Source organism: Melozone crissalis, unplaced genomic scaffold (genome assembly GCF_028551555.1).
Source record: "Melozone crissalis strain CALT ecotype California unplaced genomic scaffold, PUWL_Pcris_2 ptg000029l_1, whole genome shotgun sequence".
NCBI lineage: Eukaryota > Metazoa > Chordata > Aves > Passeriformes > Passerellidae > Melozone > Melozone crissalis.
The window spans coordinates 16,533,389-16,554,456 of NW_026535807.1; the positions used below are offsets into that span (position 1 = coordinate 16,533,389).

Genomic DNA, 21,068 nt, shown 5'->3' on the forward strand with positions numbered 1-21,068 from the left:
GCTTTCAGAGCAGATGGTATTTACAAACATTAAAACTCCAAAGCACACAGTGAGGGGGAAAAAAGCCAGAAACTATAGAAAATGAGTTAAAATTCCTGGCATCTACATAGAAAAGCAAATTTGAGCTTTGGCACAAGAAACTTTTGGAATATAAAAAGGCCTTTAAACTAGTACAAAGGGTTTGTGATCATGTCCTCAGATAAATCTGATCTGTAACATCCCTCAGAGCCTAGCTCTTGCTCAAACTTACAGAGGAAAATATTCTCTAGAACTGGAAAACAAATCCATTTACCAGATAAACACAATAAACAAACTTCTAGCTAAATCCGAGTTAAAACTGGGCAGGAATAGAGAGTTTAATTAAACAAATCAGAGTAACATGTGAAATTATAAATCATTTGAATAAGTTATATTTCATGGAAAATTTTAATGCAAATTTTCTTTTAAGAGAGACAGGGCCTAAACAAATGCAAATTAGCACTGCAAAGCAGCAGAAAGTCTCTGAAGTCTTGTCTGTCCACCTTGCAGGAATTCATGCAAAGCACTACAATACTCTCTGAAGATACAGTGCTAAAGTTAAATTACCCAAAAGTAGGCTGCAAATTTGTGGGGGGCAGAAGGAGGACATTTCTAATAGGTCATTTCCGCAGCTGTTAACTGAGCTACTGTTTACAGTGGAACTTTATTATTATTACTAAAGAGCAACACTAAGAAAGCATCTTCAGAGGAAAAAAAATCCTGCACGATCTCTCTCAAATGAATAAAACAAAGCAGACTCTAAAATTGCCCAGGATACTTGCCCAGAGGCAACACACTGCTTGTGATGGTCAAGTTTATACCCTCAGGAACAAGGAGAAGTTATTTGACACTTTCAAAGCTTTCCTCTGAAGCTCATCAGCTACACAGAGCATCGAAGCACTCACATCAATTAACAGCCATCCTATGGAGAATTCTATTTCTGCCAGAGCCTCACAGACATGAGCTCTCCTGGTACTTACATGTGCAATGTCTCCCTTTGTGCCAATGACCCTGTCCTGAGAGTGCTTGCTGAACTCCACATAGTGGTCATCAGGGAAGGAATGCCTGCAGATACAGCCAGTAAAGGAGTCAAGGAATTGCAGATTCTACATGACCCAAACAACCCCAACATCTCCAGCACAGGTTTCAACAATAGAGAAAACATGTAGAAAACCCTCTCCTTTACCACTGATCACATCATACTGCAGAAACAAATTCAGATCTGCCATCAACAGAGCCTGCCACAAATGTAACACTTTGGAGAAGTCAGCAGTGAATTATGAACATTGACATGTGCACCTTAGGGAGTCAAACCTTTCCTCTGAAGAAAAGCCTGACCCCATGCAGGTTACACCAAAACAGTTGTTTGCAACTAAAGTAGACAACAATCAAACCTTTTAAAATGAAGGTTTCCACCTTCTTTTTTATGGGAAGGAACAGTTGTAAATACTGCAATAGATTTTAAAGTTTGCAGTCCAGGTCTAACAATTTCACCATGCAAACCACCATGCTAGTCAAATTCTGAACTGGATACAGAAAGATCACCAAGGTAATTTACAAACATGAGAACAAAAACACAAACATGTTTCTTTGCCCTCAGGAGTAACAGTGACTTTAGTGATATATCTTGTATGAAACAGGACTACAGGTAGAACTTAGAATTTGCTCTCTACCAAATAAAATAGGGAAATTACCAACATAGGAAAGGGATCACATTTTATTTTTCACAAGAGGTATTTTGAGATCTGTGCTATTCTGTTTTAGAGTTTATTCCTGTATCAAATGGTTCTTTCAACTGCAGCACACCCCACAACTGAATCAGAGTGTACCTACTTCATATCAAAGACAGACTTCATTCCCCACAACGCAGAGAGAGGCTGGCTCCATGTAGCAGATGTCAGCAATAAAGATCCATCCTGAGTTTCCAGATTGGCACAGAGGAAAGGAAAAGAACACCAGGGAAAACAGAGGTTATCATTTTACCTGTACACTTTTAACTCACAAGATCAATTTGGAAACTGCAGAGCAGACACTTTTGTGCTTAATACTACTCCTATAGGAATAAAATCCAAGTATCTAACACTGTGTATAACAAAGAGCCCAAAGTAGACAAACTTTACATGTAACAAAAGGAACAATCTACGATATTAATAGCAGATAAAATCAGGATAATCCATGGCTGAATTCTGATGCCCTGTGAGGGGAGTCCATTCTGCTTACACATCTTTTCTTTCTTCCTAGAATGATCTCCTGTAAGGTTTCTTTCTCCAGCAAAGATATACAAACTCTGATATCTTATCTCACACATAAATAAATGTGTAATAGTCAGTCTAAGCATTTTTCCACTTGCAGACATATATATTAATTTCTTAAGAAAGCACACAGCCACTGTGTATCTTCTTTATTATCTTGGGAAGAAAAAGCCCTAAATGTAGAACTCATAAGAGTGGCAATATGCAACTATTAAAAGTACTTCATCAACAGGCACTGCAGGCCAGCCAGTGGGTGCACTTCAGATGTACAAACCCAGATGGGCCCAAAACATGCCAGGGCTCAGGCAGTGAGAACTGCTAGAGATCAGAACAGCTCTGTGGTTCCTTACCCGGGATGGCTCAAGGTGCGTGATGGCAGAGTTATGGCAGTTGTAACTGGCCTCCTCCTGTCCACTGAACACGTTATAGAGCTTCAGCTGCCCCGTGCAAGTACCCAGCATTAGGAATCGTTCTCTTGCAGAAAATGCACAACAGGTAAAGCCACTCTCATCCTCATTTGCTTCCCTGAACACAGAAATTGGACGGAACCTAGAGAAGGCAAAAACACATGGGTAACCCAAAGGAGAGAAGCAAAACTGAAATGCTGTGTGATATTAAATAAAGCCCTTAAAGATTACACAGGTACAAGTTATAACTTTCTCTAAAGTAAGCCAAGTATCAGTTTGAAGACTAGTGCTTGAGTATTACAACAGTGTTCGCAATCTTTCAGGGTTTGTTTTCCACTGGTACTTCTGTTAAAGCACATCATTAAGCTGAAGCACTTGGACTCCATCTTCAAAGCTGGATTGATGGAAAACCTGTAATGTCAACACCTGGGTAAATACAGAGAGCTAGCAAAAAAATTCCTAACAGTTCTGAAACACTTAGCACAAGAGGATGTCACATGAGCTAAACAACATCCTGGCATCATAACTTCCCACAGTGACACTGCTTTCACTGTGAAGACGCCCTCATGAATGTGTGACCTTTGTTTTAATAAACTTTATATCACCTTCCAGTTTAACCTCAGGAAAGGCCACTGGTGGTGCTGGTGATTCAGTTGCAAGACCAAAATACAGATTTCACTGTCCTGCATCTGTCAGCCAACCATCCTCAAGGCTATGTTACATTCTCATAGAATTGGTGCTGCATACTCACCTTCCAAAGGAGAACAAAGAGCTACCAGCTTCATTAGTCAATGTTGCTACTGAAAATAAAGTGTGCTTTGTGTACTAAGGGTCAGCACTAAGGACAAGACAAAGAGAACGACTACTAAAAATGCCTTTCAAGGATCTCTCACTGTCACTGTGAATGAAAATTCTTTTGTCTCTAAGGATACTCCACCGTGGGACTGCACAGCCTGAATCCAGGTAAGGCTTTTGGCACAGGGTACATCCTGAGAGAGATCACAACATAGTTTTCTTCCTTACCTGCTAAATATAAGGTGTCTATCAAAGCAGCCACCATCCACCCCTCCGTACTTCGGAAAGGCCGCCCTGCGGGTCAGCCGTGAGGTAAAGTTAGTGGGCGCCTGGCGCCTCTGTTTTGGCTCAGGACACTGGTGGGGAGTAAAGAGAGAGAAAGGGGGACAGGTGGCAACAGGGTTCTTGCAGCGGGCGTGCTGCTCCCTAAGGTACTCTGTGATTATACTGTCCAGCGTGGGTGGGGAAGGAAGGTGTCTGTCCAGCTGCTTTTTGATAGCTGGGCTCTGGCTGTAGGCGCCATGGTCCGATTTTTGTCGCAACACTCTGATTTTCCTGCCGTTGCAGGGAGACGGCCTCTCCCTGACAAAGCTAATCCTGCCAATCAGAGGAGAGCTGCTGGCGTAAGAAGGGCCTGGAAGGGCAGGTGGACCTTGGGATGCAGACGGCCTTGCCTGAGCATGGACAGAGGCGGCAGTGGAACCTACAGCAGTGTGGCTACTCAAACGGGCCGAGATGCCGTTAGCTATGCGAGGAGTGCGAGGCAGAGTCACCGGAGAGGCAGCGGCTGCAACAGGGGTGAAGGCAGAAGAGTGGGATGCTGCAGTCATGGGCAGGTCAGCCTCTTTCGTAAGGACAGACGCCGTTTCCCCGAGGCCCTTAGAGATGAGGTGGTTCCGAATCAGCAGCAGCAGCTCCTTCTCAGGAAAAGTGATCCTGGACTGGGCCACCACGTCGGCCTTCTGCAGGCGCGCCAGCGAGACGTCGGTGCCGATGAGCAGCGGCTTCCCCGAGACGCGCTCGATGAGCTCGGCCGCGTACTTGCAGAACTTGACGTGCTCGCTGCGCTTGTCCTGCAGCACCGGCTCCTTCATCAGCTGCTGGATCTGGCAGCTGCTGAACAGGGGCAGCTTGCTGATGATCTGCCGGACGGTGCTGCTGCGCGACAGCCCCACCAGGGCTTTGCAGGCCAGGGCCCGGATCTGATCCGCATCAGTGATCGGCATCTTCACGGACAGCAGCGACAGCAGCACCTTGATGCCGTTGTTGGACTGCACCACATTCCACATCTTGGCCAACGTGTGCTCGCTGCTCTTGGGGGCCTGAGGGAGCTTTCGGCGAGGAGTCCCAGAGATGAATTTCCCGATGCTGGAGATCCGGTTATCTGGGCCGCACACGCAATTGATGATGATCTGAAGGGCTGATTTCTGAATCTCAGCATCATGGATGAAAAACTCACCCTCAGCAACCCCAAGGATGATACTAATACCTAGTGAGGGAAAGAAATAGTTTCTTTATTACTCTAACATGTATCTCACACAAGTTGATCAGACAAGTAAAGGAGTCTTCCAGCGAATTTGAAGAAAATAGGTACTTCCCTTAATTCCAGAAATTCCTGAAGTTCTGCTAACTAGTCTAAGACATATTCTTCTACCTCCCTAGCAAAATATTCTCCTGCCCTGCTGGTATTCCACCTCATCATTAGTACGTAGTGTCACACAAACTCTTAGATGTGGTGATCAAGCACAGCCCAGTATCTGGACAGAGCAAGATGCACAGACATGCTCTGATTCCTATTGCATAGAGCAACCCTTGTACAAACACCAACAAAGTAAATACTAAGAGGAAAGAAAGGGACCAAGTCATTGAGGACAAAATAATCATATCACAAGTTCCAAAAGGAATCAGGCAAAAAAAAAACTTTAGGGCAACTATTTTCCCCCACGGAATTCCTGTTAGTTTCATATCTGCTTCAGAATATCAAAACCCTCACAGAATTGCTGTTTGCCTACGACGTTTTGTGCAAAAGGAATTGTCTTTTGCCTATATCTAGTATTGCGTCTGCCTTTATTTTTATTTTCTTTTATAAAGAAAAGTGAGGCTCCAGTTAAAGCAGAAATCTTGGATCTGATCCAGGCACATCTCAGTCATTTATATGCTGAACCTGGAGGTAACCAGGTAGAGCATAATTCACACAGCAATAATTGTTCCTCTCCCTTACCCCCAGATGTCATATCCTCAGGAGACCTAAATTTCTGACAAACTGAGGAAACCTAATAGTCCCATTACAAAAGTATATTTGCCTCCACCTGTATTTAATGAGCTCTTGAAAACAAGTGCAAGAGAAAGACCTGCCTCTAAATTTGTAACCCAACCACAGTGCTAATCATGACACAATTTTAACCACAGTGCACTCTTCCATTTATTTGCATCCTTGACACTAACTCTGACTACATTAATCACTTTAACCCTTGTCTCACTGCAGGTGAGGAACAGCCAGCCAAAACCCATGTAGCAGGAGACAACTGATAAATGTGTAAGTCATTAGGACCATATTCTGCTTACCCACAGTGGAAACAGTAGACCCAGCTTCATCTAACACATCCACAGGTTCTGCCAGTTGCAACTGGATTTTAGGTACTACAGTCAGGATGGCCAGCACATCCAAAGCATATCGTACCGTGTCATTCCTGGAAGACAGCAACAGAGGGACTTCTTAGAATTACATGTACAGAGTTGTTTCAATAACATAAAATAGTATTCCATTTACTCTACTCCAAGAAATGGAAGCAAATCAGTCACATCTGCTGCATTTGATGGTGCCTTTTGATTTTAGAATGAAAAGGGCTGGTCTCCATAGAAGGCAGTGCTCACATGCACACCACTGCCTGCAGTCTGCCAGCATTTATCCCACATGGCTCACAGGCTCCTAAAAGCATAGTAATTCTGTATTTATAAAAATAAGAATGTAAGGACTTACTAAAGAAATCATTCTAAATTAAGCTGATAAATTTAATCTAACTCTACATCTTAGCAGGGAAACAGTGCTATCAAAAATACTCTGTCACCAGTTAACTAGCAAGAAAGTTTATCTTAAGTCAAGGGAAACTGTTCAGTAGTAAACCAGACAACTCTGATAGTCAAAAAGACACCAACTTGGGCTCCAGCTTAAGGAAGATGCAGGTTTGTGGAAGATGAAAAGGGATGTTCAGCAAGAGGTGAGAGAGAAGAAAAATGCAAAAAAGAGGAGATTTTTAACCTGTGTGGAAAGGTAGGAGTTAACCCAGAGAGCAATTAAGAAACAGCTGCAGAAGGAAAGAAATAGGAGAACACAAACTACCCAGGCAGGAAAGTGCAACCTGAGAGTGGGAGGGAGGCAGGGAACTGCAGAAGCAAAAAGAGATTTCAAAGGCTTTCAATTTAAGTTAGGCAAGGAGCTCCTGTAGGCAGCAGAAATAAGAAGGGAGTCCTGGCCCACCTCATTCCAGGATTAAGGTATGCCTTGATTTCACCTTCTTTGATCATTTTCTAGGCTTTCTCTTAACAAAAAGGTAAACAAATTTTGAGACAGATAGAAAGAGGCACAGAACTGTGATGAAGCTTTTCTGAGAAATCAGTGTCATACTAATCAAAGGCCTGAGGGATTTTGGCTCTTCAGAAATTTCTTAACATCCCTCTCTCTACTTTAAAATTTTAGTCCTGCTTTCCCCAGAGTTAGCTTTGATAAGCACCGTGTGGCCACAGCACAGGCCCTAACAGCACTAACCAGCACATGCCTGTTTTAAACAGTATCAGGGTAGAAAATCTGGAAATGCAATGTCCTACCCAAGAGTCACAAGTGCTGCACTGAAACAGAGCACTACAGCAAAGAGCTCACCTTGCATAGTACGTCTTCCAGTTGCAGGCAATGGAAATGAGCTGAAGCATGAGCTGGACACAAGACAGCTTGAGAAAAACCTCTGCTGGCTCCCAGTAAAGCTGTGCTGGACCATACTCGATCAGGAACTCCATCATCTCCACAATCTGCTCATGAGTATAGGAGCAGGCCTGCAGGGTCCAAGGGACACCATTAGATCACAAGGGTTACAAATTTGCACATCAAATCCCTCACTGCTGGGATTTAACTGAAAACTGCATCTATAAGATTAGACTACTCTGTGTCTTGCAGATTAAGTATTTACTTTCTGGTTTATTCCCCAGTTATAAAAGAATATAGCAACTGTCACTATAATACACAATAATAAGCTTAAGGATAATATCCTTAAAGTTTCTTTACAGTATCAGAAAGCTAAGGCAAATTTAAGAAGAAAAGTTACATGAAATTACAATTCTACTCTGCTTTTAAGCTACTAATCTAGTAGTTGCTATGCCATCATTCAATATACATTTATGCTAAAATACTAAAAAGGTTGCTAAAAATATTCAATTACAGTTTCTAAGTTTTGACTACAAAGCATACTGAATTTAAAAAAATTCCTAGAAAGTCTGCCTTTCAGTATTTTTAATTACATGAGAAAGCAACATTTTATATACATTTTTAGTTACAGAAAAAAAGTGATCTCTGCAGAAGCAAAAGTTCCCTTATATTTTCTTACTTCAGTTCCTCCAGAGAACTATTATAAATTAAATCAGGAAACACAGGTGAATGTACTTTCTCAAAACCAGCAGCCCTAAAATCTAGTTTTATAAAAACCTAACAAACAAACAAACCCAAAAAAATCAACAAAACCAGTTTTGCAGGGAGAAATCAGGGGAAAAAAAATCATGGCCAAGACTATGATTATTATCTATCTGGATCTCATGGGTCATTTCTAAAAACAGTGGTGTTCAAAAGACATTTCAGTTATCATTATCAAATTAAAGATATTTCTGAGTTTTTCAGCATTAAGGACCTCTATACATATACAAATTTTGTTCTTTCGGAGATTCACAGCACAGAAAATGCAAATATCAAATACAAACAAATATTTGATATTTGTATCAAATACAAATATCAAAAACAACTTGCCTTTGAGTTTTTGAGAGATGGAAATGGAACCACAGCACATGAGCCCTCATCAAATGTAATTCAGACAAACCTCTGTATTTCCCTATTACAACGCCATTCCACACGACAGGAAAAAGGTACAAATAAAACAACTGCAGCCTGCCTAGTTATTGCACTGGCTTCAAAGGGATCTGCACATGTCTGCAGCTTGGATTCAACTGAGAAATGCAACAACCTGGTGAAAAGCTGAAGCCTGCAGTGCTCCTCACCTTGTAGGGGGGCTGTGGGTGCACAAGGATGCCGCCCTCGGTGCGCTGCAGCGACTGCTTCACCTGCTCCAGTTTGATGGCAAGGTGCGCCTCGAAGTAGCGGCGCAGCGCCATGCAGGTGTGCTTCCCCGTCTGCCGGCTGGCAAAGATCTCATCATCACTCAGCAGGGCTCCTTGGTCTTCCAGGTTTAAGATCTCCAGAGTGCTTATCTTCAGAAAGAAGTTGGGTATGGGAAAAAATGGTTCATCAGCTCAGTCTTCAGGAAAAAAAAGCATCTACAACTCTCAGCTGCTCTTACACCAAACCCTAACACTGCCTTTGCTGTACAGGACACAGAAGCACACTGAGAGCTGACAAAGGCTGTCTGAACAGAAAAGGGTCTCTGTGTGGGTAAACAGTCAAAATTGAACCATGCCCTCTCCTTCACTATCCATGAAGACAGAAATCACAGGATCACAGAATGAACTAGGTTGGAAAAGACCTTTGAGATCATCAGCTCCAACCTATGACCTAACAACTCTTCATCAACTAAACCATGGCACTGAGTGCCACGTCCAGTCTTTTTTAAACATGTCCAGGGACATGTTTCCCCTCCCTGGGCAAACAATTCCAGTGCCCAATCACTCTTTCAATTAATTTTTTTCTGATGTCCAACCTAAACGTCCCCTGGCACAGCTTAAGACTGTGTCCTCTCGTTCTGTCACTCATTGCCTGGGAGATGAGACAAACCCCCACCTGACTAGTTGTAGAGAGTGACAAGGTCACCCCTGAGCCTCCTTTTTTCCAGGCTGAAGAAGTTACATCAGTGTAGGTCTCGAGGCAGTGTTGTGCTCAGTACTCTTAGGCATAATATGGCTCCACAAGGTGTGCTGGCACTCTGCAGCACTAATGTCCCTGAGTTAGACAGGGCCCAAGCTGCAGGAGTGCACAGCCACACCCTGCAGGCATTGCAGCTTTTCTACATGAACAATGTCTTGAAGTTGTGCCCAGAAGGTACTACAGTTCCTGCAGCATGCACACAGCCATTCCTCTCCTGGAACAAGGCTGCACTGATCCACATCCAACAGGGTGCACATCTATGTGGAGTGGCAACAAATATCTGGACTACCACTAAGCCACCACTGTTTGAATGAGTATTGCTTAACCCAGGAGTTGCACCAAAAAAAGCTCCCAAAGTGTATAAAGTCTCTAGACAATAATCATAATAATAAAAATAATAAAGATAAAAAGATGCATGCAAGTGTTGCTTAGAAAATTCAACCCACCCCTCCATCTCCTGGGAACTGAGGAGGAAGAACTCCAAACAAAACCAAAGGAACAACTCTACACAGTTGCATTTACAGGGTGCAAAGCCTACCACTAAGCCCCTGTCCCCTAAAAAGCCACAGCCCTTACCAGGTTCACCAGACGCCGCAGCCCATCGTGCCTATCAAAGAGCTCCAGCACAGCACGGAAGGAGAAGCAGATGGAGAAGAACATGGTGGCATGGCAGCAGCCCGAGGCATGGGAGCACTCCATCAGCCACAAGGTGTAGTTCACCACATCTGAAAGCACATTGTGGGGGTGCATGCACACCTGGAAAGCAAAGGAACATTCTTGATGAAGACTTCAAACAGATTGCTTAAGAGATTTGGTCCAAGGAGAATGAAGAGTCTTTGAGAAGCAGAGGACAAGTATCAGCTATTCTCAGCTTGACTTCAGACATCTGACATGAAATAAGAAGTCCCATTTCCAGACCAGTAAAAAAAGCTGCTGACTAATAAAGACTAATAAAGAGTATGATTTGGCAATGTAGGACTAGAAATTGGCCATTCCCAGAGTAAAGCACAATGAATACAGCAGCCTTAGTGTAGTATGATTCCAGTCCTTCTCCATACCATTTCCACATATCCAAAGAATGCTTTGCTAGAGGCAGACAGGTTTCCACTGAAGAAACACAAATTCTGCTCAATGAAACCAAGCACCCTATGCTATGTTAAGGTACTACCAAAAACTCTGGCAGCACTGAAGCTTAGGGGAACTGCAAAGATTGTCAAATCCAAGTCTAAAGCCTGACTTTTCTCTGGAAACAGACAACTGAGCTGGTCTTTTCCTGTTCTCTGGCTGTGCCTCCACGATGTGCAGACCATGCACTCAGAACTGCACTTTTGCATTTGCCTATTTACTTCTACTGAGGAGGAACTGGGAACCCTCTGTCAGGGTCAGTGACAAGAGGAACTGAAGTGCTGGCACCAGCTGCTGTGTGCCAAGTTAGCAGAGTTTTCCATCTCTTCTCTGCTGGTGTTGGTTACACTCAAAGAATACAGTGCTACCAGCTTCAGACCTGAGGTCTGGCATGGACTACCTGACAAGTGACTGTACCCTGAAGCTGGCTTCCTCTGAAATCCAAAATGTACCACAGACACCTCCTCTATCTGGTATCTGAATATATTGGGGATAACATCTGGCAGAACATCTGCAACCATCCATGGAGAAAAACAATCTCAGGTGTAGTAGTCCATTGGAACAGACAGGAAAAGAAAGGCAAATGAGAATGAAGGAGTTTTCTGTTGGGATTTTTTGAGGGAAAGAGGGAAGAATAGAATGAAAGGGTGATTAAAGTATTAAGACAATGCTGACAAGGTCTTCAGTTAATTCCCTAGGAACTGAAATCCACACCCTTAAAACAAAACACTGTTATTCATATACACACCTTGAAACAATACACTATTATTCATATACCTCCTAAAGCCTCTGCATATATCAATTAACCATCCATATAAATTTGCTTTTAAGCTTAGAAGATGCTTATTCACTGTCTGAACACAGGTAGAAACACTGAGAAATTATGGGAATGACTGCAGTTACAGTACAAAAACAGCTCTTACCCTCTCCATAGCATCTTGATTGTATGACAAGTAATACAAACACATGGACACTCCTGTGGCTGCCATGGAAGGACGAGGAATCTCCAGCAACTTCTGCACTCCTCCATGAGCAACAAACTCTGTAGCAAACTTGTTGTGCAGCAGCAATGATGCCAAGTGCTAAGGAATCATAAAAGCAGATTAGACTAGGATTCTTGAAACTGCCATCAGTTGCATCCCCACCCCATAGAAAAACAGACAGCAGAAAAAGTAACTGCTCTGTGCTTTGTGCACCTCACTTCCTCCTACATTTAATCCACAATGCAGTCTTTATCCCAATAACAAAACCAAAAGAGGCACTACCATTTTTTTTTTACACATCTTGCAAAAACAAAAAATACTAGAAAAGCAGAGCAACTCAGAAATTATCCAACAGGCCACCTTAAGGTCTTTTTATTGTCTTCAAATTCAATCACTTTCTATTATCACTACTAACTATTTAAATTTCCATTCATACATTGATTATGACATCTTGCTGACGGAAGGAATTTTTCAAAATGAGGTGTAAAGACAATTAAAGGGAAGCCTGCAGCTGCACTGCTTTTCTGTATTACCCACACCTTAAGAGCAAACAGTAAGAGCCACTGTACACCCCACTCTACTCCCAGCTGAAGTAACCTAAGCTACTGTAGAACACTGCTCCTTCAAAATAAATTCTCAGGCAAATGACAAAGACACAGAGAGGAAGACTCTGGAGGATCAGAGGCAGAGAAGTTATTGTGAAAGAGGGAAAGAATGCACAGAAAAGTTTAACTTGTGCTGCTGCACTGCAGGTTTGGCTTGAATAAGGTTATTTTGCGTGGCTTTTTACCTTGGGGAGGTAACCCTAAAGACTACTCACACCAAGCTAGTACTTAAACCACTGAGATCAGAGATGTCATGCTGGAGCTTCTGGGAATAAGATGTTTATGCTCCTTACCCCTCACAAGTGTCCTTTGAGATGGCAGGCAATGGAATAACTCAGAAATGCCATCTAAGGGCAGCAGGAACACAATCATTTGACAGAAAAAGGAATTTTTATCATCTTCAAATAGGTAGCTGAAAGGTGAACTTAATGGCCCTTCCTGCACAATTAAGATCTTTTTATTCCCTCCTTCCTTTCCTGTTGTTTCATTTTAAGTGCTTGACACCTCAAAAATCAAAACTGCAATGCATTCAGCTTGAGTGAAAACCCCTTCCAATCTCAGGGAATGCTGCAAGACATCAGCCTAAAGAAGATGAGCACTTTGACACATAACAAGCATATATTCCATGTTTTTACAATATTTGTGGTATATTTTATGTATTTTGAAAGAAGCTTACCTTAAGGGCTTCAAAAGTGAGCAGCACATCGTTGGTTCGCTTCAAATCAATGTAGTACATCATCAGCTCCCTTGATCCCAGCTGCATAAAGATGGGTAGCAGCTGAGAAAACAAAAATGGGACACTAGCTGAATGTTTCATGGGAATTACAAGGTCTCTCTTGGTTTATACTCTCTCAAACCCCCAGTTTTCCCTTATTAGCAGATACCTGTTATGAGAGGTCAGAGGTAACCAGCTCCATCCATAGGAAGCAATAAAGGTTAACAGACCTCTTGTATTACATCTGCTGACTGCAGCAAGGTGCATGGCAGCTGCCACACGGAAATCTTAAGACTCTCCTCCAAGTGCAGCTATGGAAGACACAGATACCACCCTGGAGAGAGGCTCCACCTTCCATCTGTGCAAAGACAACTACCCAACAACTGAACAGAAAAAACAGGAGAGCAGGGCAACAGACCAAAACCCTTTGCATCATTCTTTGTAACACCTTTATGCTAGTAATTCCTACTTTTATAGCCTATTATTGCTGGCATATGAAGCAATCCAGTCTGCATGCAGGGTGTTAGGGGGTAATGGTTTCACTGGCTCTCACAGAAACAAGGCACACATGTGCACACACAACATCCACCACAAAGCAAAACTTGTGTTGCTTTGTTCTGTTACTAATTAAGGTAAACCACAAAAAAAAAGAAAAAAGAAAGAAAAAAAAAAAGAAAAAAAAAAAAAGAAACACTCTTTGGTAAACCTGACACAGTCACATTATTTTGTCCATTTAAGTACTACCAGTTATCAAAAGCATCTGCATAACATAGGCCCTGCCACTTCTCCTCAGAACTACTACAGAGGTTACACAAACCACTTCATTTAGAATTTCAAGTTGATTATTTCCTCAGACTTTTACTTGCAGGACTCTATTATATCCACCATAGGAAACAGGAAATGTCTGCATTTCAAACAAAGCTTCCAAGCACTAAATTTAGCAGGAACATGGGACAAAATCCCCAGGGCCATGCTCCAACTTCCAGACCACACATCTGCTAGGTTCAGGTTTGAGTATTACCCACCAAGTAATATTCAAACTAATGACTTCATCAGTTTAGAAGTCATCAACAACTCAGGAAAAGTTACCAGTCTTAATCATGACAAGAAATATCAGAGCGTGATAGAGCAGTTCTGCCAATTTCCCCCCACAATTCCACTCAGCTTTGTACAGAGAATTAGAGCACAGAGTGCTTCCTCCCACCTTCATATGCTCACCTCCTGGTACTCCCCCAAGGGAGTCAGGTACTGAAGGATCAGCCTCTGCTCTATGGCAGGAGTCAAGGGGTAAAGCGTGTAATTGGTGCCAATCACCCACGGGGACATTTCTGACCAGCTGCTGTTGGACAGTTCCACAAATATCCGCTCTGGCTCCGAGGTGGAGAAGCCCAGCTTCTGCTTGGCCTTGCGGAAGCCGTCTCTTTCGTGCTGCTTCCCTGATTTGCTTCTTCTCAGTCCCCCATCATCCAGCTTGGCAGCAGAGTTTACTCTGCTGCTGGTCTTATGACTTGAATCGAGATGAAAGGAGATCTCCATATCAGCAGAAACTTCTTCTTGCTCTCCATCTACTGTCATCTCCCCATAGTCCATATCCACAGCCTCTTCGTCGAGGGGCAGCAGAGGATCTGAGGGCACTTTGCGAGGACTGGGGCGCTTGTTTTCCTGTTTTGTGGTCATTTCAGTGACCTGCAACTCTCGTAGCCGACGGAGCACCAGAGCCACCTGGTTCAGAGAAGCAGCAGCACTCATGAGAATACACTCCTTGCTTTGATCATGCAACTCAGCTCAGCCATATTTTTAGTTATCATCATATAACCCCTCCACAGCATACAAGGCAGAGTACGTTGCTGTGTACATTTGCCCAGAGACGTAACAACTTCAAAGTGACTGAGAGAATTCAAATCCATTTTGCTACAGCAACTCTCATTCTAAAATATCAGCACCATGTCTCCCATGTGAGAAGGAAGTAGCTGGAAAGCCATTAAGAGCAGATGAGCTATAGTGGTGCTAACAGAACCACATACCAGAATGCAGCATCCTTCCACCATCTCTGCCCTGCCTGAAATAAAGGTAACATTCCCTTTGGAAGCAGCAGCTTTGGTAAATTGCAGTTCCACAAAACCAAAGGTCATGCTTTTACTTTTAATGTTTAGAAGAGAAGTCATAGCTGTCTCCATGTTGACTCACCTTTCATTTTAAAACCTCTGTCTGGTGGGCAAACCACAATGTGCAATAGTTACAGACGTAGAGCTTCTGAAAGTTGTTCTTTAAGGAAAGTATGAATATGAGCTCATTAAAAAGTATTTGACTTCTTAGGCTTCCATTGGCATTTGGAATACAACTGCTGTTAACAGAATATCAGACTGCATGCTCCAACTCAGGCAGGAAAGGATGGAAACCATGACCCTTACAGACAGTACTACAACCACTGTAAGACTCATATATTAACCCATGAATGTGAGCTCCCCATAAATAAAAATTATAAAGAGGTAACTGTACTCCACAAATGGAAAGTGATTGAGAGATCATTACCAACTGGGAGTTCTCATCCCTGTAATTTGCAGCAATATCCTGGTTTTCCATAGCTCCTCCCAACAGTCCTGTTGCATATGTCCTTAGTGGCTGATCAGCTTCTCGTGCCCACTTAAAGAGATTTTCAACTATGCCTTCCTAGAAGGGAGAAAACAAGAAACCAGTTCTAACAGTTAACATTTCATCTTTAGCTTCTCAGTCGCAGTGAAAGCATCTTTTGGGAAGAATTCTCTCTTATTGCAGTAATGACCAGGCTGGATTTCCCACCAAGCATGGAACGAATAAAAATAATTGCTACAACCAAAAAAACCCAAAAAAAATCCCCAAAAAAACAACACACAAAAAAACCCCCCACCCCTAAATCTTTAAGTGGCATGAAACTATGCCCAGGCATCAGATACCTGGATCTGCACACCTGCAAAAAGTGGCCAGTGAAGGTATTCCTAGGAGGCAGCAAAACACTACAGGTATGAATCAGTCCAAACAAACAAGTTCTGGTCACTTTCACTAATAAAAATCTCCAGCAATTTAACAAATTTCAAATAAGCTGTGTTGAACTTATATCAAATAAAATGAAATTTGGCCAAATTTAAAACAGACAATTAGAAAGACAACAGTTTGGAATGAAAGATCAATTTGTTTCCTCTAAATTGCCACCGGATTTAGAAGCATCAACAACAATTATCGTGACAGAAATCTTGCACATAATTTGAATTATAGGTACAATACAATAGAAGATCAGTGAAAAGTAATAATGAAGAGACACATTTTAACAGGAACTCTCAGCTCACAGATTTTTATTGCCTGTTATATACTTAAAGACAATTGCATTATAATTGCTCTTATGTAATCAAAAAAAAAAAAAAAAAAAAAAAAAAAGTAAGTCTAACTGATGAGCTGTGAAATCCCTTGGTCGCTAGAGGGCCTCTTTGTGACAAGAGCAACACCCTCTTCCCAAAGCCTCCTATATACAGGAGCCCTAAGTGCCAGAACAGAGCTCTAGATATTCTCAAGTCAAAAGGAAAAAAGTCCCTCAGTGCAAAACTTAATTTCATTTCAGTTTACAGAAAGCTTTTATCTCTGGAAATAGCTATATTCTCCTCAAATGGGGAATTACTGTTTTGGTTTTAAATTGTTTTTTGATCAAGGCTTCCCAGCCTCAGCTTTTGGACAAATCACAAAGAGCTCAAATTAAATTAAATCTTTCACAAAGGGAGCACATTATTATCTTTTATTATGCTTTAGAATTCATCTGCATATTTCCAATAGTAGAGAAATTAATTTAGAACTTTTATATACAGCACTGCCTCATTTCCAAACTTCAGAAAAATATTAATTCTTACAGACAAGGAAACTATGGCTTGAGTGAAATTCACTTTCTCCTCAATTTCCACTCTGTGTGCATTCCTTCAGAACAACTCATCTGTCAACATGTGAAGTCTGACTCAGCTGTCTATCAGAGCTCCAGATAATGCCCACAAAGCTTGTGGATTTTAGACTGCTTAGTTAAAGTATGACTTGCTTATCACTTAGCTCTAGGAAAGCTATTGCTCTGCCAGAGCTGGGGATTACTGGGCAAGTCCTCCATGTTCTGCACAGCCTGCTCTATACACAGGCCTATAAAGCAACAATTCCCAAAACATTACATTAAATTCCAGCTCCTGTGTTTCAGTCAGTCACATCACACTTAAAAAAGCTATGAAATACCCAAGATTTTATTAATTGAACATGCCAAGAGCAAAAAGCCCCAGACCATTAGTGAGACTGAACAGATTGGCTCCCAGACACAGGATTTCAATATGGCTTTTTGCTGGCTTCTCCTTTGGGAAGTCTTGTTGGAGCACAAAATAAAGCAAGCTTAAAACCCTTTAAGCTTTAGTGCAGGTGATACCTTTTCCTGGAAGACAACAGCTGTTTCCAGTCCCGGCATGATGTCCAGCAGGAGTCTGCAGGCAGCAGTGTTTAGTGGAGGTTCTCTGCTTGTCATCACATAAGCATTCACTAGCTGGAGAAGATCAGGAACAGCACAGATTTGAAATTCAACTCTGACCAAACCCAGAGCAGTGAAAGCCTTACAGCACCCATGGCAGGAAAATAATAAAGTAAGGAATGCCAGTCTAAGCCCTGGATCTCAACATGACCAGCCTTTAGCCTGCTCCCTCAGTGCCTTGGAAGTCAAAACTACTTCTCAGAGAAGCAGAGAGCCTCTGATCTGCTGTTTACTGACTAAATATCTATCTTGAACTGATCTGTAAAGACAAGTGCCTTGAAAAACTGTAACAGTACAAACATTAAACGGTAATGAAAAAATTAACCTAAGAAATTGCACATTTTTAACTGCACATGTATTTCCTTATCACTTGCAGTTTGACAGAGAGAGACATGCAAGCAATCTGTCAGAATCCTTCCAGCAATGTGTACTGATATAGGTGTTTGCAGGCATGCAAAGGTCACAAAATTCTAGCTATTAAGTCATATTAGAGTTTAGCAATGCAAGTAGAAAGGCAGACTCTTGCCTCCTGATTCTCTGCCTCAGTCTTCTAGAGCTGACATGCTCTTCTGTTCCTGCAGGCAGCCCAGTAGTTCCAAGCACTCAGAAACAAGGCACTGGAATTAGTGCCATTCATTCTCATTATGGAAAGAAATTACGTTTTTGGACTTGTATTAAAGAAGCCCCATTTTCTTTAAAGAGATTGATAAACCTTGAAAACAACTAATTCAGTTGTTGCTACACAGATTCCAACAGCTCATGAACTCCCCTTTATCTGAGTGACTCTAATAGTGGCAAAAGAGTTGCTCTTAAACCCATCTTAAAATCCAGTATTATGGAAAAGAGAATTCTGACACCACTAAAATAAATATTAAACAACTAACAAGGCCAACCAGCACAGAGGAAATAAAAGCAGTAAGGTGGTGTGAAAAACTGACAGAGAAAGTTCTCAGAGCAAACCTACCGCATTCATGAAATCATCATTCTTGAAGAGTATCCTCAGTAAGTGACCAAGCATGCACTCGGGGTCTGCCCGACCTGTGGGACAAACAGGAACACAGGAAAACACTCAACACTCACCTTCCTACATCAATATGCCAACATTAATACTGAACTGCTACCTTCAAACTGCCTGGGGATGCTCCAGAGTCAGCACTACAGAGCACAACTCCCCAGTGCAAAAGCAGTCAGACCTCAATCAGAGTTGGCACATCCAGGCTAGAAGCTGTTTACTTTTGAATATGAGCTACCAGTAAGCACTGGGGCACAGCTGGTGCTGCCAGGACACCTTACCTGGGTGTCGGTCATCGAACGGGTCAGGGTCCCCTTTGCGGTACTCTTCAGTCTCCTTCTCGATCAGCTCGGACATCCTGCAGCAGGAACAGCACCAAGTGAGCAGCACTCACACTGCTGGAGCACAGCTCCTCACAGTCACACACCTGGCAGAGCACTGCAAACCAGCCCAGCAGCTTTCACCAGTGTTCAGTGCCACCAGAGGATTTCTCACTGGCCACAACAGGGGGGGAGAGAAAACACTGACCTCTACTATCTCATCTCATTTTTAGCTCCAAAATGCACTGAACCCATAGCGACACCCCAGAGATGCATCAACTTTGACGCTCTGAAGGGCCAACACCTTTTATTTACTCATGTTAGACTCCATGTGGTGTTCTACACACAGTGTAGAGAACTAGAGCCAATAAAGGGCTTGAGCAGTACTTCATACCACCACAGTGTCTTTCTTTTGCAGCAGAGCAAGTCCTGAACAGGTAACTTATTCCTCCCCTCTGCTCAGTCTGTGCAGGGGCAGCTGTTCAAACTGCCTGCATAGTTTTTTGTTATTCTGCACATTAAAACTCAATTGTGTTGTAGAATTAAATATAAATATAAATATTTAATAAATATTAAATAGTTTTATTAAGTGCTGTGTAACCTCTATTCAGTTATCAACTTTTTACCATGCGTCAACTACCACCACGGATAAGACAAGGAGAAACTCAGCCAGCTCCCTGTTCACAGATCCTCAAAATACATTAAATGCTCCTCTCTATCAAAAACACAAAATTGAGTTGTTTTGGTGCTATGCCCTCCCCTAAACTTAGAAGCAGCCTCAGCAGAAATAAGAAATCCTACACTGTAACTCATTTAAAATGAGCAGTAAGAGAATTAATTATTATTTTTATTTACACAATATCAAGAAGAGGAAAATTATCTCATGGTCAAGGAATAAACAATTCCATAGTCATTCATTGTCCTTCTCCATGCAGTTTGAGGTGAAATAAAGAACACTCAATTCAATTGAAAAAACATTAGGAAATTAAATCTCATTTCCTTGGTATAAAACATGATTCCTTCCCCTCTACAGAGGTCCAGAGTGGGAGGCAGCATCTATGTGCAGCACAGCATTTTAAAACAAGGTCTTAATACCTCACAGTAGTTATCTAGGCAGAGTTTATCACAGTGGAGGGAAAACTGCTGGAAGGCTGAAGTAATCCCTGGAAAAATATTTGTTTTTCACAAAGGATTTCCCTTACAGAACACTGCTGACTTCTACTCCGTGCCTGTTACTTTCCAGAAAACAACCAGTGCTCCCAGGCATGACTAGAGGCAAAAATGTTCTTAGTCCTGCCTCTGTGAGCTACAGTGACTTGCCAGTGTGACAGAGGATGACTCCTGCCAGATTCCAGGAACAGCAAATTAGCTCATTGGGAATGAGCAGAGAACTTTCTTGCCTGCCTTTGATCTAACAATTATCTTTCAACAAGCTGTTGATCTTGTGGGGTTCCAATATTTACTTTTATAAGCCTGATTGTGAAAGGATGCAAATTGTGTCCCTTGTTAATAATAGGTGGCACAGCTTGAGCTCTCAAGAAATTCTGGCACAAGCAAGTCACTTAAATACTCCACTGCCAGCTCCTCATTTTTTTCCATGAGAACTAATAGCTTGAGGGATGTCTGCTGACAGAAAACTCAGACAAATGGGGAGCTGGGAAGCAGCACTCTCGCCTTGTCAGGTCTTTTGAGGTGATAATTAGCATTTTGGTGATGTGCCAGGAAGGACAGACAAGCAGCATGGAAAGTGAGCACAACACTCTGGCCAGTGCATCCTGTCTGGGTAGGCAGCCAAGCAGCGAGCCAGCTCCCAGTGCTTCCAGGGACAACAACATTATCACAGGCTCAAAGAAAGACAAATGTGAATCACTAATTATGGAGGGTTTTGAGACAATTATTCTCAACTGTTTGACCAAAATTAGAAAAAAAAAAAACAAAAACCCCACACAAACATTGCCTCTTTGAAATTTACTTTCAAAAAACAAAAAAGGAAAAAAATCAAGCTTGCTTACAATGCCCTTCTTTTAACTAACACATACAAAGGTGGTTTGTGACTTGATTTAGATATATCTATCTAGATCCAACAGCTTTGTCAATTCTCAATTGAAGCAACTGAGTGTCAAATAACTACCAAAGCTCATTTCTGCCTTCTAGCATAGGCACCTGGTATACAGGGCTGTAACAAAACACAATTCACAAAACCACAGAACTTTTATTCAAGTTTCAAGATTTCCTTCA

General features: G+C 42.1%; 1 protein-coding gene across 1 annotated transcript in view; it reads right to left on the minus strand.

Annotated features, from left to right (window-relative positions):
- DCAF1 (DDB1 and CUL4 associated factor 1) overlaps positions 1 to 21,068 on the minus strand; it is a 47,864-nt gene that overhangs the window by 18,935 nt on the left and 7,861 nt on the right. The window contains exons 3-17 of the mRNA XM_054281260.1: positions 18,792 to 18,868; positions 18,463 to 18,536; positions 17,400 to 17,513; positions 15,509 to 15,646; positions 14,195 to 14,698; positions 12,938 to 13,039; positions 11,597 to 11,755; positions 10,125 to 10,304; positions 8,729 to 8,938; positions 7,350 to 7,519; positions 6,038 to 6,162; positions 3,701 to 4,961; positions 2,621 to 2,819; positions 1,852 to 1,934; positions 999 to 1,083 (exon numbers count right to left, since the gene is read on the minus strand). Coding sequence (XP_054137235.1) covers positions 999 to 1,083; positions 1,852 to 1,934; positions 2,621 to 2,819; positions 3,701 to 4,961; positions 6,038 to 6,162; positions 7,350 to 7,519; positions 8,729 to 8,938; positions 10,125 to 10,304; positions 11,597 to 11,755; positions 12,938 to 13,039; positions 14,195 to 14,698; positions 15,509 to 15,646; positions 17,400 to 17,513; positions 18,463 to 18,536; positions 18,792 to 18,868 — 3,481 coding nt within the window. The remainder of the gene's footprint in view (positions 1 to 998; positions 1,084 to 1,851; positions 1,935 to 2,620; positions 2,820 to 3,700; positions 4,962 to 6,037; positions 6,163 to 7,349; positions 7,520 to 8,728; positions 8,939 to 10,124; positions 10,305 to 11,596; positions 11,756 to 12,937; positions 13,040 to 14,194; positions 14,699 to 15,508; positions 15,647 to 17,399; positions 17,514 to 18,462; positions 18,537 to 18,791; positions 18,869 to 21,068) is intronic.